This window comes from Salvelinus alpinus, chromosome 21, assembly GCF_045679555.1.
Source record: "Salvelinus alpinus chromosome 21, SLU_Salpinus.1, whole genome shotgun sequence".
In the NCBI taxonomy this organism is placed as follows: Eukaryota; Metazoa; Chordata; class Actinopteri; order Salmoniformes; family Salmonidae; genus Salvelinus; species Salvelinus alpinus.
The window spans coordinates 29343987-29368791 of record NC_092106.1 but is presented as its reverse complement, the minus strand read 5'-3'; the positions used below and the strand labels follow the sequence as shown (position 1 = coordinate 29368791).

The following is a 24805-nucleotide window of genomic DNA, read 5'->3' as shown; positions in this document are numbered from 1 at the left end:
AACACAATTATTCCTTCGCCCCCTGTTTTCCAGGTCCTCTGTTTTCTCTTCCAGCTGCTCTATTTTTTTTTTAGCATATGCTATTGTTTCCATGGCGTCTGTCAATAAGTTTTCCGTGGATAGGATTCGCCTCTCTGCCTCGTCCAGGCGCCCCGCGTTTATGGTTATCTTGTTGTTTATGTCAGGCAAAGCATTTTCCAGGATTGTCACCTTGCCCCCTATCGCACTGAGCTGAGCGTTAATGGCATCTAGTTTAGTGTTGAGTTCTGTACGTTGGGATCTCAGCTCAGAAAAGATGTCTTCGACAGAGTGCGAGGTTGGCCTTCGTTGGGCCTCGGGGGGGAACGGGTCCTCTTGCTCCTGGCTAATGGCGCTAGCTTTTTCTGAAGCTAGCTGCTTCTTGGAGGCTTTTTCCGTCGCTAGTGCTCGAGTCCGGGTAAAAATGTCACCTGTAGTGTCGCCTTTTGTAGCCGCCATGACTTTTTGACTAAAGCTAAATGAGTTTAAACTTGAAGTGGAGGTAAGATTAGGAATTGGAAACTACTTGTGCGGAGCTCCTAGTTCATGCGGCCATCTCGTTCAGGGGTCACGTGATCCCCGTCTATGGGTTTTTGACTAGTCTAGGTAGTTATATGTCTCTGGTATCCTAGATTGGTTCTCAATTAGAGGCAGCTGTTTATCGTTGTCTCTGATTGGGAACCATATTTAGGCAGTCATATCCCTTGAGTATTTCGTGGGTGATTGTCTATGTATTAGTTGCTTATGTCTGCACTTAATATATATAGCTTCACGTTCGTTTTATTGTTTTGTAAGTTTATTCAGTGTTATTCGTTAATAAAAGTAACGATGAATTCATATCACGCTGCGCATTGGTCCTCCTCTCTTTCTACAGATGACAAACGTGACAAGCTATTTTTATTACATTATATTCTGAATTACAAACACATGTTGAAATGTTAAACACATTCCTTTCACTTTTGGAGACTATTGGATGTAAAACGTATACTGTATTCTACAAACCTCTGCTGTAACATTTCATTTCAACAATACTTTTGTCAATCTGTTTAAACAAGTGTAAGACATTACTTAAGAAATCCACTTGCAAAGCCAAATAGCCAAAGCCATCATTGCAATCCCATACATACAGTACATACTGTATATAGACATATACACACATCAGCTTCACTCTGTTTGACATCATTGTAGACATTAACGTTGGTGCCCTCCAGTAGAGCTCATGTCTTGGGTTCACTCAGAGTCAGTACATTGTAAGGAACTGTTGGTAGCCAGCTGATCCTTGCAGGTAACCCGGCTGCCACTTGAAGGGCACGGCAGGATAGGAGTCTGAGAAGCTATCCGTGTGGTACGGGTGACAGGTGGCCCTCATTCCAAATGGGTACCCTGACCCCCATCTCCACTCACAGCTGCTGAAGTACGGGTGGCTGCTCAAGTCCTCGTGAGGGTGCGAGGGTGTGTAGAGCTGGGTCTCAGTGGTGGAGAAGTGGGCATAGGATGGGGAGGGCAAGCACGATGGGCTGGGGTGTCCCCCTCCTGAGGTGTCTGTGTAGGGCTGGAGCTCTGGAAGCAGAGTGATGGGAGCCTTGTGGGCACCGTGATCCAGCAGGGACGGCTGGTGGTGTTGAGGCTTACACTGCAGACAGTAAGTCTCCACCGGGGTCTGGAGGCCCCTGTCTCTCTCCCTGTCCTTCCCCAGGTCCAGCATGGCCTCTCCAATCCCAGCCGAGGGCTGCGCTCTGAGGCATTCTGTGTGGGTGCAGGGTGTCTGTCCTCCTGGCAGAGTGCTAGGGCTGGGGTGGGAGAGCAGGAAGACGGTCAGCGAAGAGATGCGATTGATGGCACGCCTCAGAGTGGCAATCTTGGACAGCCGTTTGCCATTGAGGTCATGTTTGAGCACAATGAGCAGCGCATTGAATGACTGGTTGTGGTCCAGGATGCATTTATGTTCACGAACATTGGCGGCCACACGGCGGGACGGGACTTGGAGCGGACGGGGCGACTGGGTCTCTTCTCATCCTGGCAGCTGCCAGGCGTGCCCCCCTCGCTCTCTGGGGAAGACTTCTTTGAAATAGCCTCACTGTCCTCGCTGTCACTGTTCTCCTCTTCCTCCTCCAAACCCAGCAGAGTCCTCTCTTGCTCCTCCTCAGAGAACTCTGACTCTGTAAGAATGGCGTGGCTGCTCATGGTTGGCCTGGTGCCCCCACTCCCCCTGTGTACTGTACTCTGAGAAGACAGGCTCAGGTCTGTCACTGGTGCCTCATTCTGCAGACACTGCAGATGTTTATCTTCCAAGCTGAGGTAAAACTAGTGAAGTTCCAAGTTCCTGTCCTATCCTACGTGACTCCTACGTGACTCCAAACGCAGACAGTGCTAGTGTTCAGCCATACCTCAAGCCCAAATCTTTCTACTGTCTCTTAGCTCCTTTCAGTGACTCAGTCCATACCTCTGGCTGGCTCTGACAGGCGAGAGGCACTTTTAAAGACTTCTCTTTTTGTATGTGTCACATTGTAGGAAGGTCTGCCTAAAAGAAAAGTTGTATTCTGTTTACAAGAGCCCTGAAGGCAAACAGGAGAAAGATTAGTCAACTGCTCAGACACTCACACCTCCTCCCCTCCCCTCCCCAGTCATGCAGGATCTCCTCCGCTTCTAAGGTGCATTATTAGCATGATCAGTGTCATAATGAAACATGAACATGTGATGATAAGTGGCAGTATTACAACGTTGTGAAAAAAACATGGTATGTTGGTGGATGGAAGACATTTGTGAAATGTCTGGAATATTTCAGTAGAAATACTTTCTTAAATGTTATCTTAAAAATAATGAGTACCCCAAATATTATGTTGCTTAGAAGACATTTGTGAAATTTCTGTAGGTTAATGTTTGAGTATGAAGGTCTTGACAGATAGGAATGCTATCTTAAAAACAACGAGTCACTTTTTACGTCTCAGGAATAAAAAACATTTAGGACTGAGAATGCTTTGCTGTAGTAGCCATTGTGATTCACTAAGTCTCGCCTGCCAGGAATCTCAAACACACAGTAGTTGAAAGAGATTAACATAAAATTACCATGTAAATACATGTTATAAAATGCTATCAGGATGTTATAACACTATCATAAAAAGTTTGTTACAAATCAACCTTAAAAATAATCACTTATTTCTCACCCACACTCTTTTATTGTCAAGGGTAAAGTATTTTTTCGTCGGTGTTCAGTGAAAAAAATAACTAATTATGGCTTCACTCCTGACACGTGGTGACTTCATCAGATAAGCTACATTAATAAATTCCTCTTTACACCTTATAGCTGAGAAAAGAGAGTAAAAACACATCACGTGTAAGCTATATCTACGGCAACAATTAGCCACGTTCTATTGAGTGATTCTTACCTTGCCATGGCTGGACTAAGGTACAGTGTAATTTGGATGTCTAGGTTGAGTGTTGGGTCATTGTCCTGTTGAAAAACAAAAGACAGTCCCACTAAGCGCAAACCAGATGGGATGGCGTATCGCTGCAGAATGCTGTGGTAGCCATGCTGGTTAAATGTCAGCGGAGTTACTGGAGCTGCTGCCCCAAGCCATCTTAAATGTCAGCGGGGTTACTGGAGCTGCTGCCCCAAGCCATCTTGAATGTCAGCAGAGTTACTGGAGCTGCTGCCCCAAGCCATCTTAAATGTCAACAGAGTTACTGGAGCTGCTGCCACAAGCCATCTTAAATGTCAACAGAGTTACTGGAGCTGCTGCCCCAAGCCATCTTAAATGTCAACAGAGTTACTGGAGCTGCTGCCCCAAGCCATCTTAAATGTCAACAGAGTTACTGGAGCTGCTGCCCCAAGCCATCTTATTTGTAAGCAAACTAACATACAGAGCCAGTGGATTATAGTCTGCACCAATATCTCCGTTCCCTCCTCCACTTGTGGGGTGGTAATTTGCTCCGTGATAAACCGGAAGCGTCTGATCCCGTCCGTCAGCGTGTCACACCTTGCGTTTGTAATTACAGCACCAGGTAGTCCGGCACTGTCTTTGATTAATTTGTAACGGAAAGGATTTGGGGCTAGCACAGCACAGTGTGCTGAGTCATGTAGCCTATAGTCCTACATACTGTATGTAGGATCTTAATTTGAGCCAGTTTGCTACAGCAGGAAAATAATCCTGCAGCAACAGGAAATTTGAATTATTATGTGGATTTTAATTAATGGACATTTTTGTAGGGGTTAATACAATTTTCGTAAGGGAAAATCAAGTCGAAAATTTCTACGTGGAAATAAACCTTTTCAGAAGCCTTTTTAAACCTCAAATACACTACGTGTTTTAAAATTCCTGCTTTGCAGGGTGATCCATTTAAGATCCTACATCCATTTAGTGCACAAACAGGCTTCCTCAGAGGCCTGGGATTTACAGCAGAGCTTGACAGATTTATGGTACGAACACAAAAAGCTTTGACTGTAGTTTGAAACATCCCTTGGCCCAGTGTTTCTGACAGATGACAAGACACCAGCAATTATCTCTCGCCATGAATAACATATATTTCTTTACCGATACATATTTACACAGAGGTAATTTGAGATAATAAGCAAGGAGGAAGACTTGTGGTCCAGTATGTTGACTGAATGGTGAAGGAATTTTCACACTACTTTGAGAACAGATTTTTTGTAATCTATTTGTAATCTATTTGTAATCTAGCAATGGAAGAAAAACAGTTTCCAGTGAAAACGTGTATTATTGATGGTATTGTTTTAATTCTTGTGTTAAACCAATGAAAACATAATTGTGCTCTTCAACAACAACAGAAAAATGGAGGTAGACAGCATAATGGACATAATGTATCTGGGAAGTGAGATGTTATTTTACTCTTTTTTTTTCTCAATGCGCTTCACAAGATCTCGTTAAATAGAGGGAGTCTGTCTGGGTGTGATAGAAATAAAGTCAGTATAGCAGCCAGGTATTCTTTTCCCCAGGTATCCCCCCCCCCCCCCCCCCCCCAATAAACAGGTCTCTGTGCTTCATAATTTTTTTATTATTCTATTCAATTCTATACATTAAATGATTGATGGTCCCAAAGGACTCAGTTTAGAACCTACTACTGTAAATGCAGTATCTACAGTACATCAGCATCAATCACCTGTCATCTTCAATCCAGCAGTGTCAATGGGAGATTTGTGAGAACATTTGTAACGCTCGCAGATCTGAAGTTTGGATTCGGCCATGAGTGCCCGTTAAAACTGTTTGTCTGCCTATCATCAAGTTAGATGACACATCAGTCTGTGCACATACATAGCCAAGTCGTCATCATTGAGTGAGTTGTATTGTTGTATTTCTGTTGGATTATTTTCCATGGTGAGAACATGCAGCAAACATTACCATCTGCCAAGAAAAGAACACTTGCAAACAAAGATAATGATAAAGATCAGAAAGATATTAGATAAATTAGTCTTTCCTCATTCCAAATATGACAGGATCTTCTAATTACATGCAATAACTAAAGTAATACCTGGCTGGCCAAAGCCTTCACATTGAACAAATGATTTACCTTTACAGTGTACTGTTTCAGAGACGGCCTCCTATGCCTGGGCTTTCAATGAAATATGAGCTGTTAATAACACAAATCTTCCACACATGAGAGTCTGTCATCAATACACAAGGAGAGTTAAATCACTAGCGTCCCACTGGTGTACTGTTCTAAGTGAAGTGCCACGCTCAAGGTAAACTGGCCTTGTTCCAGCTATGTTCCAGCATTGCACATCCCTCGGTCTAGCATTATTCATGCAAGCGCTCTACAATTCAAACCCTGCAGCTTTTCACTCAAGGACAATATTAGAACCCTGATAAGTGATACGTTATGCTTTCACTGACACCATGACAAAAGCTTCTTTGTCAGGACTACAGTAAGATGCTCTGATCTGATTACAAGACAAGTCCTCTAGTTTACCCCTGTAGTGGTGCAGGAATCTTACCCTCTCTGCCACTATCCATGTGTAAAGGCACTGGCCACCAAACAGCACCTTGAGCATAGAGGCTCTGAGGAAGTCAGAAACCAAGTTATATTTTATCAGAAGTTGAGGCAATTAAGGCTCACAAATATTCATGTTCACAATTAATAGAATCAACCATTTAGTGACAGTTCTGTGTACAGAGCTGAATCTACTGTATGATAAATATTCATAATGTATAAATATTATTGTAATGACAATGGTTTGAGGTACGACAATAGTATGATATTTCATGTTTCTTCAAATGCAAGATGTACACCTTAACACTGCTTCTACATGCATTACAGACCTGCCCATTTGGAAAAAGGATAACATAAATAAATATGAAATAAATATTTTCTCAAATCCTCCACCCTCAACATGACAAGAGTAAGGAGATGCTTTGGAAGTCCCATGCCAGCCTGCCTCACACGATAATTACACACAGTAGTCATTATGGCCTCAAACACTTACACGGTGGTCAAGGTTAAAGGGCCAAGGGCTCCTTGTTCTCTTCCCACACAGAAACATGATAAAGATCCTCTGATGGTGGTAATAGGGAGATAATGGGACAACCCTGAGACAATAGATGCAGTTGACATCCTGCAATCAAAACAATAAAAACAAGTGACCTCTGAACAACCTAACCTCCAATCAAATTGCTAGAATTGCATGATGCAAAAATAAAAATCTGCTCTAGAGAAATAAAGTTGTATTTTCATTCATAGATTCCTTTCCTGATGATTTGAATGAATTAAGTTATTGTACACAAAAAGCGCTATAGGGTAAATTATTCATTGTAAAGGGCCGTGTCTGTCTTCAAAACACAAGCTCTGTGAAACCTTGACTGCCCTCCAGTGGTTAACTTGGAAATAAACAAGGAACTTGAGGCCTTCACACACAGGCCCTCTACATCTACCACTAACATAATTTAGGGGGTAGTCAGCCCCTCTTCACAATGATTGAAGCAAGAAACATTAACAAATCAGTTTCGTTGCTATGATATATTATGTACAGACTTTTGCGTATGTGTGTGTAGCTGCGAAGCTCCTCCCCTCATACACATGTAATACACAGAATGCAGGAAGTATTTTTACAGGAAGTAAACACAGCACTCTTTGACAGAATTCTATTTATTTGCCTGTTTTGTTCAACAAAGGGCAATGTACATGACACAGGACCTTTCAGATCACTTACTGGAGGAGATGAGGACATCCTTTAGTTTATAGTCTTATAGTAGATGCCTGCTACCAAACAACTGTGAGTCTTTAAAAGTGAAAATTAACTGATTCCTAACAGTGGGGCATTACGAGTGTGACTGAGAAAATGGCCTCCAGACGGTCACTCCCAGAAGATGATCTTTCCTGTCCTGTGTGCTTAAACATCTTCAGTGATCCTGTCCTCCTATCATGTCGCCACAGCTTCTGTAAAGCCTGTCTACAGGAGTGCTGGAGACAGAGGATTTCAGGAATGTTCAGTTTGTAGGGAAGTATTTTCAATGGGTAATCCACTCTGTAACCGGGCTGTAAAGAACCTGTGTGAGGCTGTCTTAAAGGAAAGGAGTTAGAACGTTTCAGAAGGATCTGAGGTGCTCTGCAGTCTGCACGGTGAGGAACTCAAGCTCTTCTGTATGGAGGATCAAGAGCCCATTTGTGTGGTGTGTCGTGATTCAAGGAAACATAAAAAGCATGACTGCATCCCCATACAGGAAGCTGTACAGGAACATAAGGTAGGATTATTTGGAGAAGGTATTGGGGAAAAAATACATTGCAGTAGTTTGTAGTAGTTGTTTCTATTTGGGTTATTTTTAACATGTAGCACGTGGTGCTTTACAATAGTTGGTGCTAAGATACAGCATGTGAAATCTGTTTGTTTTTTACTCTTAACCAAATGTCTTTCCTACACAGCAATTTCACATAGAGTAACAAGTTTGTGAATCCCATATTAAATTTCAGGTGAAACTCGAGACTGTATTGAACCCCCTAAAAGATAAACTGAGGCTCCTTAATGAAATCAAACTCACCTGTGGTAAAACAGCAAAACATATCAAGGTATGAAATTTGAGTATTGATGCAACAACATTGTACTCATTTTGGCTAGTTTGTTTGTTGTCAACTCAGTTCTAGATCATCATCATACTGTAACAGAAGACTGAGGTGAAGCAATTTTGATTGGATGCCGTCAGCGGTGGGGAGGATACAGTATGTCTGAGATATTCCTCTCACTGTCTCCAGATCCAAGCCCAGTACACAGAGAGGCAGATTAAGGAGCAGTTTAAAAAGCTGTACCAGTTATAGATGCGGCCAGGATAGATGCAGTGAGGATGGAAGAGGTGCGGAAGAGTCAGGGAATGAAGAACAAGATAATAGAGATGAACAGAAAAATATCATCACTTTCAGACACAATCAAAGCCATCGAACAGCTGAGAGTTGAAGACTTCTCATTCTTGCAGGTAAACAGCTGATCTTATGAGTCGATATTGTATATTGTGAGTATTGTAGCAATCCTTCCTATATGAGCCACGTTACAATTCCCACCAAGTGGGTTAACCCTATGGGGTGCAATGCGTAGGGTGTTTGCCTTTCATGTCAGTGACCCGGGTTCACTTCTCTGTGCCCCCATTCACTACATTGGTGTCAGAAATGGGAATGCACAGCCCAGAATGTGGGAGGGGTCTAAGTAGTCAAAGCATGTTCCTTCCTGTTTGGATGGGGCAATATAGCGATCCTCGCTATATGAGCCAATTTACAATTCCTACCAAGTAGGAATGCATAGGTGCCTTTCACGCCGGTGACCTGAGTTTGCTTCCCTGCCCTGCCGTTCTCTACAGTATTATTTACTGTTTATTTTATTGATAACACTGATTTGCATCTCACCTGGTTTCTTGTTCCTCTTCAGAACTACAAGGCCTCTGTGAAAAGGTAAGTGATCTTAATCCTGTATCTCCTCTCTGTGGTTCAGAACCCATCATCAGAGCAGTATTGAACACTAAACGTTCTTCGAGAGCCCAGCACCCACTGCCGGATGCAGAGAGGGTTTCCAGAGCGCTGATAGAAGTGGCCAAACACCTGGGCAACCTGCAGTTCAGAGTCTGGGTGAAGATGCAAGGGATTGTTCATTACAGTGAGTGTTTTACAGCAACAACAAAAAACAACAGTAGTTTTCGTCTGCGCCTTGTTCTTAGTCCTAGAACAGTATCAGTCAAAGGAGTTTAAAAGGCAAATTCAGATGAAATCCAGTAGTGACCCCCATACTGTTCTGAATAATAAAAACAATGTTATTATATTTATTGCAATGCTCATATTTAATGTTAGTATCAATTAAACTTGTGGGTAATTTCCAGAGTAAATGATAAAGTTAAATTCTCTCATCAGCTCCTGTAATCCTGGACCCCAATACTGCAGGCACACGTCTCATTCTGTCCGAGGACTTGACCAGCTTAAGGGATGCTGATAGAGCACTACAGCTTCCTGACAACCCAGAGAGGATTGATGGATGTGTCCTAGTCTCTGAGGGTTTTAACTCAGGAACACACAGCTGGGATATTGAGAATTTGGATGGTTACTATTGGGCTGTAGGTGTGACCACTATGCATGCCAACAGGCCTAATAATTGTAGCGATATTCCAAATGAATCCTGGGGTGTTTGGACTACTTGTGGTGCATACCTAGAAATGTCCCCAAAGCCAAATCTCCATGACCTCACAGTAGATCACTTTCCCCAAAAGATGAGAGTGCATCTGGACTGGGCCAAGGCAAAGCTGTCATTCTTTGACCTTGATAAAAAAAACACACATACACACAATCACACACACTTTCACAAAGACAGTCTACCCTATATTTCATCATGATAAAACTTTGAGGATCTTACCAGTGAACACCAGTGTGACAGTGAGAAAATAGTTAAATACAGCACAAATTGATATAATAGTTTAACTGCCACAACACTGTTTCCTAGCACTCTACTCATAGTCCTGAGTGTTGGAGAGGTGTGCATTGGTCTTGTCTTCACTATCTTTTAGAGACACAATTAGCTCTATAACAATGATTCAATGGATTCTGACCCTGGTCTTATCAACAGGTGAAGCAATCAAATTGTTCATGTATCACATCACTCATTTTATGTAGCCTAATGTTGATATTTTATTGATTCAGTAAAAGTATTTTGATTGCTGTGGATGTTTTTCTACTGTCAGATTATGCTGTGTATGGTATATTAAATCTGTATTCTTGCTTTGTCTGGTCATTCTGTCGCATCTGTGATGTTGATCTTCATTCATTATCAGTAACAACAATATTTGACTTCCTTACCAAAAGCATGTCTAACTGCATACAAATGTCAACAAGGTTTTATTAATACAATGTGAAACAAATTGTGTTTCCCTTATGTCCTGTTAAGTTTCACAATTTCCAGCATGTTAGTCTCCAAACATCACATCTAACAGGAGGCACCGACAGCAAGAGAAAACAGAACTTCTCTGTTAAAGTGACTGGTTAAAGAGGTAGTACCTCCATTTTCAGATGTCTCTTTCTACTCAGTGACACACTCATGCCATTGGTAAAGGGGGGTGTTGAGCTATGACTTAAACATCCTTGTCTAACCACTGTAGAGGAACACTCACAGCATGTTTAGAATCTGTTAGGTCCACTAGTATTACTCTATACCACTCAAACTCAACTCTAAACCTTAACACCAGTTGCACTGCTCTGCCCCCCCCCCCTTCATTGCTCCGCTCTAATCAGGGACTGATTTAGACCTGGGACACCAGGGTGATGGAATTATCAGGTAGAATAGAAAACCAGCAGGCTCCACAGGTCCTAGGGGAAGGGATATCCACCGCTTACCCTAGGAGGGCCAGAGCCTGCTTGATTTCTGTTCTACCTCATAATTGCACCGACCTGGTTGGTGTCCCAGGTCTAAATCCCTGATTAGGGAGGAACAACAAAAAAAGAGTTGAATACCTCTGCTCTATACCTTCCTGGCTTTGTGTGAGTCTCTCTTAATCCATTCAAACCTCAGATCTTGAGACGAGGAAAAACAGCTACTTATGTATGGAAATTAATGGGACTGAATTCATTTAAGGGGAAGTTATTGTAAATAGACTTGTGTGCAGCCGTCATTTAAATAAGAATACAGGAAGTTTCAGCTAATTTTCATCACATTTTTAATAGAATTAGAAACTGTGACAACTTTTGTTAATCCTTAGCATAACTACAGCAGGAAAAGAAGTGAGCAACAATTAACTTAACACATGACAGCATGAACAGTCGACAACATGGCACAACTTCTAAATACACTGTACTGTAGTATAATTTTAGTACCAAATGAAAACGTCAGAGCTATTAGATTGCTTTCTAATATTTGAATTGCGATTTAGAGGGACACAAACTAAAGGAATTAAGATGGCATAAATTAACCATTATCAGTCAAATACAGACTTTTATATTTTCACATTAACCCCGACAATTAAAACACTGACCTCCTAAAAAGCGTGACCCAGTCTGAGAAACCAACCTAAAAGTTAGTTATAATTCTCAAACTGATCGCAGCCTGTCAATCCCCAGAAGTGAAATTAAGAATAAGTAAAGAGCTAAACTAAATTAATACCCAAGCATAGACAAACATAATGTTCAAAGATGTACTCTGGCTTAGTTTGGCATGGTTGATTATTAACATGGACAAAACTTTTTGGCAATAACTATATTAGATCATAAAGAGACTGTCCTACTTAAAAGGTGCTGTAATTGTTAGGGGCCAAAGAGTTGGCTGGTATAAATAGACATTTAATTTAGTTAATAACTAAATTTGACTGGAATTAAATAGATAAATCTACATTTAAAGTGGTGATCAGTTATCATAATGTAGGCTGATTAAATTCACGTATGGGGACTCGGGAGAGAGAACTCCTCAACTAACAGCCTCAGAAAGGACTGTTCCTTTCCCTATGAATAAGAAATAAAAAAAATACTAAATACTAACAATTCTCCTCTGGAGGTGAAACAGACTTGAGACATCGGTCCTAAATTTAAGCTAAATCCTGTATTGATGTCAATAGGAGATTTGTAACACGAACATTTGCATAGTTCTGGTTAAAATACTGCCCTGCATGAATCTCTAGAGCGTTCCTACAGTACAAAACAGTGGTCACTGCCTAAGTGCCAATCCTGTGCAAAATCCAATGAGAAAGACTCCCTAGAACTTCAAAAACGAAATGTTAAAAGAAAATGTACACAAATATGCGGCACTCATTGGAGCATTGAGATGGTAAGTAGATGTAGCATGCTAAGCATAACCTGGATTTATAAAGTGGATGATTAACAGAAAATATAAAAATGAAAAAGTATAGCCTCTGCAGTGTTGGTAACCACCACCACACATCCTGAGAAAAACATCCCAAAAAGAACAGTCCGGTATTAACAGAGTCCAAAGAATTGAAACAGAACTTTTAGGCAGTACAGACCTAGGCCTCAATGGGAGAGGGATGCATATTCTCATAATTTGAACAAGTTCCATCCATCTACCCACCCAATGACCTGGGATTTCTAATGAGGGTAATTATGTTAAAAGGGAAAAATAACATGTGAACCAAAAGTCCCAAAAATATATATGTTTTGCAGGGGCTTACAAAAGCCTCCCCCATGATATTTGGTTGCTTGCATCTAACCTAGAATACAAGCAGAAAACCCCAACTTGTTTTCACCTTGCAGCACACTGTTTACACATCTAGAAGGCAACCATTCTAAAATGTTCAAGCCTTACCCATTTAATTCTGTCTGAATTCAAAATTACGCATCTGTGATACAGGTCAAATGTGAACATCTTGAATTCCTAAAGATATCAAAATGTTTCATCTTCCATGACAGGCTGAGAGTATCCTGTGATTCCAAAGATGTGGCGGGAATGCCGAGGTGGTGATTGACTGTCTGAGCATCCCATGTCACTTGATGTCCTCAACAAGCCTCTCTCTGAACATGGGAATTGAGGGCGAAATGTAGGAGTCACTCTTGCTGACACGTTTCCTGTCAAACAGTTTTGTTCCCCCACTGTTCAACCAACCTGTAATCTCCCGAATGACAGCATCCCTGTAAGAGGCTCAGTGTGGTCTCTGTCTGTGGTGCTGCTATACTGTGCCTGCCCCCCCTCTACAGCACAAGCTGCTCACATCAAATTAGTCCTGCACATGAGTCTCAGAAAGGAGAGGGAACCAATTAATGAGGCAGCGGCCAGGAGAGGGCGTAGCACTCAGTCATGACTTAACTGAACAGGCCCATCCTTGGACTGCTCATAGAACACAACTCCTTTTGAATCTAGACGGAGGGAAGTAGGACACGTCAGATTTGCTTAGCTCAGACATACTATACCAATAAGGCTTTTCAGGTTCTTGAAAATCTCTCTACAATCATACAGCAGGAATTACAAGCTTACCTTGTTTTTGTAAATTCTGAATATATTCAATCTCTGTAAAAATATAAAAACAATGTGTTTAGTACAGTGAGAGAGATTGATAATACAGTAGTTATACATGCACCATTCTCTTTCTGTTCTAAGGACCAGCCATAGCAGGACAATTATTTAACTTTGAATGATCAGAGGCAATAGCTACCTACCTTTAGTGTGATAGATAACAGCAGCTTTTAAATCGAACGCCCCCCAAGATCTTGGGACACAACCCTTGTGGTGGCTGTGCTCCTTCACCAGAACAGACACAGGATGAGCATGGGAGGCAAGAGGCAACTCAGCTCCAGGGTCCTTAGAAGAGGACACTATGGCACATCTAATCCCAGCCTCACCAATCAGAGTGTCTGTGCCAGGGGCTTGGCCTCCCAGCGCAACATCAGGGCCAGGTGCCAAGTGAGGGCCTGATTTCCCAACATTGCTTTGGACTTGGGAGATAGTTTGTTGGTCCTGCTTGTAAGCTCTTGGGAAGAGGGGCTTGTCAGGTCTCAGAGTGGAGGTGGCAGAGACCTGCAGAGGCAAAGCTGTAGGGCCACCTCCCTGAAAGGTGATCTCCACAATCTGGCCTTTCAAGGCTGGCTGCCCCACTGCCGGCCCCACCTCAGGCCCTGCACTGGGCTCGTTGATGAACGACAGCCCCCACTGGTTCTGGAAAATGTCCACCAGAGCTTTGGGATTTGTCTTAGAGGCAGGTGAGTCCACTTGGCGGGCGCTGGGGAGGGCTGGTTGCATATTTGAAGTGGCCAGGGGGTAAACAAGGAGACTGGGCTTTCTCAGTTCTCTGGTAGTAACGGAGGGGGTGCCTGACATATTAGTGCCATTGCTGGACAAGGATGCTTCGTTCTCCCACTTGCGGGGAAGGGAGACATGCATTGCTCCAGTGCAAACAGTAGTGGTGAAAAGTGGCGCAGGGAGGGGGCAGCTATTCCCCTCTTCAGATAGGAGTCCATTGGTGAAGCTAGGAGAGGTGATGGTTTTGACAGCAGACATGGGGACTTGGGAGAGTCTGGTGGGCACCTGGGACTGGGGAGGTGAGGTGTCACCTGCTTTGTTTAGATTCTCTTTCACTTTACTTGCATAACTGACCTTGGGCACTGTTTTGGCACTACTATTGTCCACAGGAAAAACAGGGGGTGGTTTAAAGAGGGTCCATGAATCATTTTTTGGTGAGGTAAGCTTAGCTTTGCTTAGTCTGTCTTCCAGCTTTTTAACAGAGCCTGCAGCAGCCTTGCCGTCAGAGTTCTTACACTGTAGTTCACCAACCTGAACCACAGGGGCCTGAGCCACAGGTGGGACACCTGTGATGGAGGTGGGAGACTGAGAGCCTGCTGCTGTATCGGCAGCCTCTGGAGTGTGAGGCTCCGTGTCATGTTTGTTAGGGACCATAACTGCCTGAAGCGCAAACTTCTGCCGAGCAGTCACACTCTCCTCTGCCATTGCACTCCGCTGAGCCCAGCGTTTCTTGGGAGTGATGTATCCACTCTCAGAACCACTGCCACCACTGTCTGATCCAGGCATGCTGGGGTAGCCGTTAGCATACAGGTCAGGGTTGAGGAGCACAACGCCATTTGGTAAAGCAATGGACTCGCTCTTGCCATCACGCGTTTTCAACTCTGAAGGCGTGTCATTTTTGCAATTCATACTGTTTTTAAAATGGCTATTGCTATGGCCTTTTGTGTGAGTGGCGAGGAGCTTCCTGGGAGATTTTGGTTTCAAGTTGTCTGCTGCTTGAGTAATGAAGGGCATCCACAGGAACAGACTGTCGTTAGCTAGCCAACGTTCACTAACGTTCTCTCTCCCTCTCCACTGGGCTTCCATTTATTTTTCCATTACCTGATGACATGACAAGAAAATACACAATTACAATCAAATACACTGTACTTGCATAGAGTAGACCTACATTTGTTAAACTATCTTCACCCAATGGAATACACGCCTGTTTTTTCTATGTCCATAACAATACAGGCTATCCAATGCAGTCGTATGGCTAAACTCTGATGCCCCTGCCATATTTCCTGCAGACAATTCAAAATCTGAGAATGAAAGTGTTAATTAATTAGTTTGTTTTAATTTATTTTAAACATTAAACATGAATACATTTGAAAGACAGTCAAGCCTGCACACATGACTTGATTGCCAATACTAGCCAGCAGATCTGACCTTGCTTACAGTGGCACTAGGGTCAGACAGCATTCCTCTGTATATTAAGACACTAGGGTCGGACAGCATTCCTCTGTATATTAAGACACTACCGGAGCGAGATATGGCTAGGAATATTTACCTCAATCCAAGGATGAAAAATTATTTGTACTCAAGTCCCATTATCCCAACTGCTACACCAAGAAGATTGAACGACAGCTAGTTTTAATAGCAGTCATTCAATCTTCTCGTGGAACAGTTGGGATAATGGGACAATTCTGAGTACAATGCATTTATCATCCCTGGATTGAGGTGCGTTTTCTGAGCTATATCTTCAGCGGCTCCTTGGGGTCTTAATATACACAGGAATGCCGTCCGACCATAGACATAGTACAGCTGTAAGCAAGTGGGTCGGATCTACTGGCTGTGCCAATGATGCCAGAGAAGATCAAGTGACAAGAGCAACAGGCCCAAAAATAACGATAGCTATTAGCTAGCTACGATAGACTTGAAAAACAGCTGATCAAACACATTTACCATTGATGCCAACACTCAGACCTTAACTCTTACAATTACATAAACGTAAGAAAAAGTTCCTGTTTACCGTAGCAAGCTAATAATAATAGCCAATGTTAATTAGCAAATGTAAGCAGAACATTCTAGAGAAGCCGGCTCGTGTTGCAATAACGTTAGATAACGCATTATCTACATTCGCAAAGGCTAACGTTAGCAAAAGTGACACTCAGTTGACTAACGTTAGTATCACGTAATTACATTGGACTTGTTCGCTGGCACATTTCTTAAATCATTTCTGACTTACAATGCTGCTAACTTACGTTAGCTAGTTAACTACGTTAGCTGTCCGGTTATTAGACGGTGCACAAGGTCAATGACCAGCGAACTGTCGTTAGCTAGCCAACGTTCACTAATTTAGTTAACCGTATCAATCTAGATTTCTACCTGAACACTCCATAACAACGTTCTCTAAAAAGCCCCTAATTAGCCAACGGGTTAGCTCATTTTTTATATAATAGCTAGCTGTGTAGTTAGCTAGCCAGTCACCTAGCAGCAAGCTGGCTAGTGACGGCTCAAAAGTTTGTTGCTACAGTACTGTAGTAGAATATGGGGGACATTCGAACCCGTTTTCTCCGTCTGCGCTTTCTCGTACTGGTGCTGTTGATCATTTTCTACCCATGCGTTCGGTGGACCGGGGTGACTCTCGTCTACATGCTTCAAACATCCCTCAGATAACCATCCATCGGTCCGGTCCTCCATTGAAGTGCAAATTAAATGCAAATCCACGAAAGCTGCTTCCCCTGTTAAACTAGCTAGCTAGCCAGTAGCATAGCCAAAACATTCCCAATCAACGCCCATGACTTCATTTCTGAGCTACGTTTGGGCGTGTACAAGCGGGTCATTTGTATCAAGTCGGTGACCTTTCAGTGTGTTGCATTATGGGGTTTAACAATTGTCCGACTTGCGCATAATTTTTTTTTTTTACAAAAATGTCTTGTAAAAAACATTAAGTTTTGACTGCAAGTTTTTACAGTTTCTCTTCACCAACTTAATTCTACAGCCATTGCCTGCATTGTCGGAGGCTCTATTGCCATTCAATCATTAGGATGTTTTTGTTTGACCCACGCGAACATGACTGAAACAGGAACCGACTTTGCTGCGATTCATGTATACAGTGGATGTATACCATGTTTATTTCAACATTATAAAGAACAACAAGATATATTTTAAATATATCAAATTTCAGCCAATCCCAGCCACCTACACGCCCGAACCACACCAGTTTAGTCAATAACTGAACTCTCTCACAACACAAGTTCCTTCCCAAGGTATGGAAAACAAAAGTTTAATGAAAACACACATAAAACTACACATTAACACACAGAAACAATACACCCTCCATATAATTCATATCATATGAACAATAGTACTGTAGAGGTCTTTTTACTAGCACACAATATAGCTGGGTCACCCCGTCCTGCCCCTAGTGGTCCATGGCTCAACCCAAACACACCCCACTCAGCTTTAGGATCTTGGTGAAACATTCATTATTGGTTTCAGGTGTGTTAGGCCAAGGCCAGAGTGACACCACACAGGACAGCAGACCCCCAGGACCAGGACTGAGCAGCCCAGCGGCTAGGGATTGCCTAAATAGGTATTCTACTGTTAAAAAGTTTGGGGTCACTTATAAACGAAAAGCATTTTTTTTGTCCATTAAAATAACATCAAATTGATCCGAAATACAGTGTAGACATTGTTAATGTTGTAAATGGCTATTGTAGCTGAAAACGGCAGATTTTTAATGGAATATCTACATAGGCGTACAGAGGCCCATTATCAGCAACCATCACTCCTGTGTTCCAATGGCACGTTGTGTTAGCTAATCCACGTTTATCATTTTAAAAGGCTAATTGATCATTAGAAAACCCTTTTAAAGTTATGTTAGCACAGCTGAAAACTGTGGTGCTGATTAAAGAAGCAATACAACTGGCCTTCTTTAGACTAGTTGAGTATCTGGAGCATCAGCATTTGTGGGTTCGATTACAGGCTCAAAATGGCCCGAAACAAAGACCTTTCTTCTTCACAGAACAGCACAAACGGGCTCTAACCAGAATAGAAAGAGGAGTGGGAGGCCCCGGTGCACAACTGAGTAAGAGGACAAGTACATTAGAGTGTCTAGCTTGAGAAACAGACACCTCACAAGTCCTCAACTGGCAGCTTCATTAAATAGTACCCGCAAAACACCAGTCTCAACGTCAACAGTGAAGAGGCGACTCCGGGATGCTGTAAAGAAAAAGCCATATCTCAGACTGGCCAATAAAAAGAAAAGATTAAGATGGGCAAAAGAACACAGACACTGGACAGAAGAAGGTTGGGAAAAAAGTGATATGGACAGACAAATCTAAGTTTGAGGTGTTCGGATCACAAAGAACATTCGTGAGATGCAGAGAAAATGTAAAGATGCTGGAGGAGTGTTTAACGCCATCTGTCAAGCATGGCGGAGGCCATGTGATGGTCTGGGGGTGCTTTGGTGGTGGTAAAGTGGGAGATTTGCACAGGGTAAAAGGGATATTGAAGAAGGAAGGCTATCACGCCATTTTGCAATGCCATGCCATACCTTGTGGACGGCACTTAATTGGAGCCAATTTCCTCCTACAACAGGACAATGACCCCAAAGCATGTTTTGGTTTGAATGTTTGGTTTGTTAAATGTGATACTGTGTATTGGCAATTTTTAGAGTTTACTTCGCTACTTGAGTCATCTCTCTCCACTCTTTCTTTCCGTGCCACTTTCCACACAGACCTAGCCACGCCCCCTTACACTCAAGGAGCGCATTTGATGTTCCTCAACCAGGAGACACTTTGCGTTCAGTCTGCATGGTCAATGTAGCACATGCAACAATGTTGACGAGAACTGCGGTTTTAACTTTGCTTCTTAATATACATCCACTAGCGTTCTATAATTAAACTATTAGTTTGTGTTTCTTACATCAGCAAACAGCTAGTTTGTTTTTTCTTAGCAAGTTGCCCTAAATCTTGTGAGATGCTAATTGTTAGCCGCTAATGCTAATAGCTAGCTAGCTAATAAATGTACTGAGTAAGAGCAAACGTAGCCAACTAATACAGCCTGATAATACCAGTAATGGTGTAGACCTAATTCAGCATGTTGTTTTTGCAACAGTATCTTCTAAATCAAAGAGGAATATGCAAAGCAAGAATATGTTAGCTACATGAAGTAGCTATTCAATGTAGCCAAAGCTTATAGGGTCCCCTCGGAAACACTTATCAACACTTTATTTCCTACCCTGTCACAACTCCTCCCTGGCATTTTTATTTGTTTTAATCTCAAACAACACTGTATTCAAAGTGCCCACTATTATATTCTAACTATATAATTAGAATAGTCATTCTATTTCCATGATTTCTAACAGTTTTGCTATAATTCGCAAGTCAAATCGCAATTGCAACATTTGGTTAAAAATAAGTCCTAGAATATTTGCCCATATCGTGCATCCCTACGTGGCAGTGTGGAAATGTACATCTACTGCCTCTGATCTGGAGCACTCACTAAACACAAATGCTTTGTTTGTAAATTATGTCTGAGTGTTGGAGTGTGCCCCTGGCTATCCGTAAATTTAAAAAACAAGAAAATGGTGCCATCTGGTTTGCTTAATATAAGGAATTTGAAATTATTTATACTTTTACTTTTGATACTTAAGTACATTTTTATCAATTACATTTACTTTTGATACTTAAGTATATTTTAAAACCAAATACTTTTAGACTTTTACTCAAGTAGTATTTTACTGGGTGACTTTTACTTGAGTAATTTTCTATTAACGTATCTTTACTTTTACTCAAGTATGACAATTGGGTACTTTTTCCACCACTGAAATTGAGTGCAGGAAATGCAGAAATGATAAAAGTGATGAAATTTGTTTTGGTTGAAGTTGAATTTAACAGTATAAAACAATCAGAATGGAGAAAGACTCATTGAAATCTCTTACAATGTATGTGTTGCCACCCTAGGATCACTCACTACTTATAAAACAAATGTAGAACTTTTATTATAAAAAAAAACAAAAAATAGTCAAATACCGTCATACCGTCCAATTTTCTTTAAATACCGTGATATAATATTTTGGCCATATCGCTCAGCCCTACCCTGTCCCCAGTGAAAGTTGTGCCCCTGGTGTTGAGACCACCAGTATACCAAACATTAACATTTAACATTTAAGTCATTTAGCAGACGCTCTTATCCAGAGCGACTTACAAATTGGTGCATTCACCTTATGATATCCAGTGGAACAACCACTTTACAATAGTGCATCTAACTCTTTTAAGGGAGGGGGGGGGGGGGTTAGAGGGATTACGAACACCTTAAGAACACCTTCCTAATATTGACGTGCAAAATAAAACAATGTATGAACTTCTCTAACTGTATGCGTGGGAAGGCACTGACAGTAATGCTATGTGAATAATGATTATTAATGTTTGGTATACTGGTGGTCTCAACAGCACCCCCTATATTTAAGGACAGGTATTTACCGTAGTCCACTAGCTCCATTCACTTCACCAGAGAGGAAGAGGCAAAGACTTTGCCACAGAATTTGTAAACCATCTTTGACTTTATTGGTGAAAAAACAAACATATGATGTAGACAGTGAACAGGTTACCAATCGCTCTCTTGCAATAGCAATTGACATCTTTCCCATACAATCAAATGATTGAAAACTCAAATAGGCCTACTGTGGGAAGAGACATCTTTGCTATAGTGGGCTACATGTATGATTCAGATGATGAGCAGAAAGCATAGAGTTACAGGACTCATCTTTGTATCTGTGCCATTATGGTGACAGCATTGGTAGTGCCATTGAGGTTATCTCCATTTTATTGTAGTCAAATTAAATTATTTCATCCATCCTCTTCAACTACACAAGTCTAATACCGCCACTGGGGTTTGCTAGGTGTTGTTTTTGTCCCAGGGACCTCATTCAGACAAATAAAGTACTATAGATACTGGTAGGTACTTTAGAGCTACCTAAATGTTGTCCCAGTAGGCATCTAATGGAACTATGTCATCACTGGCGTGCCATCCATCCCACTTCTGACACAAATGTAGTGAATTGGGACTCAAACTCGGGTCCCTGTTACTGTCCTCTCCACGAAGTTGCTAGATTTCCATGTGTCGCTAATGCTAACACATGGAGCATGCCACCTAGCACAAATTTGACAAATTTGCCAAATTTCAATCTGACAAGTCCCTCATGCTTTCCAGGATACACTTTTGACGGCCTCAGACACTATCCCACTTCTCACCTCAGTATTGCGAAGAGTGGAGGAGAGCAAATGTGGTAAGTGGATTCTCTGGATATTACGTACCCAGGATTATGTAATAGATCTAACCTACCGGTAGGTGGGGTAAAAGACACCGAAACAACAGAATATTGTAAAGATGCCACCATCTTTCAAAAACAGGGAGCTATAGTAAAGATTTGTATAACTAAACCAAGGTAGACCACAGACTGTCATTTCAAATAGGAACAAATTAGTCATAGCGGCCAGAACAAGCAAGGAGTTGGGCAGAGGCAAGCAGGAGCCAGCAATGTCCTATTGGCACGGTCTAGCATGCATTTGCATATTTCCATTAAGGAACGCCTCCTCTGTGAAGTGGGCGTGTGCAATAACTCAATTCGCCTTTGCACTCCTAAACAATGCAATTTTCTGAATTTTTGGAAAAGGGTAAAGTCAAGAAAACTTAGTCCACTCTGTTTGTAACATATTGCAGTTTTGGGAGAATAAAACTGTATTGAGATCAAATGTTTAATCGATGGGAAAATTAGCAGAATGTCGGCCAAAATCCATCTCGTTGTCAGAGCTGCTAGGAGTACTGGGTGGAGGAGTCAAGCGCAGAGAGCAGGGATTCAAGAACGTGGATTTATTTTCCAGTAGACAAGGAAAAATGATCATGCCCTAAACACACGGGCGCATGAAAATACGAGTCCAAAACACAGGACTAAACTGTCCAGAAAAAAGAATAAATCCAACAATACAATCCAACACCAAATAACAGAAAACAAGCCCGCACAAAAGCCAGCGGGCTTACTGCCCTTAAATAGCCTACCCACAAAACTAAACTCAAAACAGGTGCACCCAATCAGCCCAAACTAACATAAACAAAAAGAATAGAATCGATGGCAGCTAGTAGGCCGGTGACGACGACCGCCGAGCGCCGCCCGAACAGGAAGTGGCACCATCCTCGGCGGGATTCGTGACAGTACCCCCCCTCTGACGCGCGGCTCCCGCAGCGCGCCGACCCCGGCCTCGAGGACGACCCGGAGGGCGAGGCGCAGGACAATCCGGGTGGCGACGGTGGAAATCAACCAAGAGGGAAGGATCTAAAATGTCTCTCCCCGGTACCCAGCACCTCTCCTCCGGACCGTACCCCTCCCAGTCAATGAGCTACTGCAGGCCCCTCAGCCGGCGTCTGGAGTCCAGAATAGCTCGTACTGTGTACGCCGGGGACCCCTCGATATCCAGAGGGGGCGGAGGGTCCTCCGGTACCTCACCTTCCTGAAGGGGACCAGCTACCACCGGCCTGAGGAGAGACACATGAAACGAGGGGTTTACTGCGATAGTAAGAAGGGAGTTGCAATCTATAACACACCTCGTTTATCCTCCTCAGGACTTTAAATGGCCCCACACACTGCGGCCCCAGCTTCCGGCAGGGCAGGCGGAGGGGCAGGTTCACTCTTTCCACCTGCCCATTACTTTCGGGGTGATACCCAGAGGTAAGGCTGACCGAGACCCCCAGACGCTCCATAAACGCCCTCCACACCCGGGACGTGAACTGGGGACCTCGATCAGATACGATGTCCTCCGGCACCCCGTAGTGCCGGAAGACGTGGGTAAATAGAGCCTCCGCAGTGTGTAGGGCCGTAGGGAGACCAGGCAATGGAAGGAGACGACAGGACTTAGAAAACCGATCCACAACGACCAGAACGGTAGTGTTCCCCTGAGACGGGGAAAGATCAGTCAGAAAATCTACCGATAGATGAGACCATGGCCGTTGTGGAACCGGGAGGGGTTGTAACTTCCCTCTCGGCAGGTGCCTAGGAGCCTTACTCTGTGCGCATACCGAGCAGGAGGAGACATAGAGTCTCACGTCCTTAGCCAAGGTGGGCCACCAGTATTTCCCCCTAAGACCCCGCACTGTCCTCTCAATCCCCGGATGACCCGAAGAAGGTAGTGTGTGAGCCCACCGAATCAATCGATCACGAACACCAAGCGGTACGTACCTAAGGCCAGTCGGACACTGGGACAGCACAGGTTCTACCCTCAACGCTCGCTCGATGTCCGCGTCCACCTCCCATACCACGGGGCCACCAGACAAGAGGCTGGAAGGATGGGAGTCGGATCGATGGGCCGGTCATCCGTGTCATAGAGACGAGACAGCGCGTCGGCCTTAGTGTTGAGGGAACCTGGTCGGTAAGAGATCGTAAATCTAAAGCGAGTAAAGAACATGGCCCACCTAGCTTGACGCGGATTCAGTCTCTTCGCCTCTCGGATATACTCCAGATTGCGGTGGTCAGTCCAGATGAGGAAAGGGTATTTAGCCCCCTCAAGCCAGTGTCTCCACACCTTCAGGGCTTTTACCATAGCTAGTAACTCCCGGTCCCCCACATCATAGTTCCGCTCCGCCGGACCCAGCTTCTTAGAAAAGAAAGCACAGGGACGGAGCTTCGGTGGCGTGCCCGAGCTCTGTGATAGCACGGCTCCAACACCAGCCTCGGACGCATCCACCTCCACTATGAACGCTAACGAAGGGTCCGGATGCGCCAACACGGGAGCCTCAGTAAACCTTGCCTTCAACTGGTTGAAGGCTCCATCTGCCTCGGCCGACCACCGTAGACGCACCGGCCCCCCCTTCAGCAGTGAGGTAATGGGCGCCGCCACTTGGCCAAAACCCCGGATAAACCTCCGGTAGTAATTGGCAAACCCTAAAAACCGCTGCACCTCCTTTACCGTGGTCGGAGTCGGCCAATTACGCACAGCGTTAACGCGGTCACACTCCATCACCACCCCCGAGGTGGAAATGCGATAACCCAGGAAGGAAACGGCTGGTTTGGAGAACACACATTTCTCAGCCTTGACGTATAGGTCATGCTCCAGCAGTCGCCCAAGCACCCTGCGCACCAGGGAGACATGCGCGGCGCGTGTGGCAGAATAGATCAAGATGTCATCAATATATACTACCACACCCTGCCCGTGCAGGTCCCTGAGAATCTCATCTACAAAGGATTGGAAGACGGCTGGAGCATTCTTCAACCCATACGGCATGACGAGGTACTCATAGTGGCCTGATGTGGTACTAAACGCTGTTTTCCACTCGTCTCCTCCCCGAATACGCACCAGATTATACGCGCTCCTGAGGTCCAGTTTTGTGAAAAAACGCGCTCCGTGGAATGATTCCATCGCCGTAGCAATGAGAGGTAGTGGATAACTAAATCCCACTGTGATTGAATTTAGACCTCGATAATCAATGCACGGACGCAGTCCTCCCTCCTTTTTTCTCACAAAAAAGAAACTCGAGGAGGCGGGTGACATGGAGGGCCGAATGAACCCTTGTCCCAGGGCTTCCGTGACATATGTCTCCATAGCCAACGTCTCCTCCTGTGACAATGGGTACACGTGACTCCTGGGAAGTGCAGCA

General features: G+C 43.5%; 1 protein-coding gene and 2 pseudogenes across 2 annotated transcripts; 1 reads left to right on the top strand and 2 right to left on the bottom strand.

Moving 5' to 3' along the window:
- Window positions 1-1258: 1258 nt before the first annotated feature.
- LOC139548629 (class A basic helix-loop-helix protein 9-like) lies at window positions 1259-2202 on the bottom strand (annotated as a pseudogene).
- Window positions 2203-7071: 4869 nt separating this feature from the next.
- Window positions 7072-10228, top strand: LOC139548190 (nuclear factor 7, brain-like; annotated as a pseudogene).
- Window positions 10229-11130: 902 nt separating this feature from the next.
- On the bottom strand, window positions 11131-17002 carry LOC139548188 (FMR1-interacting protein NUFIP2-like). 2 transcript variants are annotated; one of them, XM_071357670.1, is made up of 4 exons: window positions 16717-17002; window positions 13591-15271; window positions 13409-13441; window positions 11131-13290 (listed from the first exon to the last, which is right to left on the bottom strand). In XM_071357670.1, exons 2-4 carry the CDS (start codon window positions 15254-15256, stop codon window positions 13226-13228), a joined length of 1764 nt encoding a protein of 587 aa, XP_071213771.1. In that variant the 5' UTR covers window positions 15257-15271; window positions 16717-17002; the 3' UTR covers window positions 11131-13225. The 2 variants fall into 2 exon arrangements, with proteins under 2 accessions (XP_071213771.1, XP_071213772.1); XM_071357671.1 differs by lacking the exon at window positions 16717-17002 and adding an exon at window positions 16640-16657.
- Between the last annotated feature and the right edge of the window lie 7803 nt (window positions 17003-24805).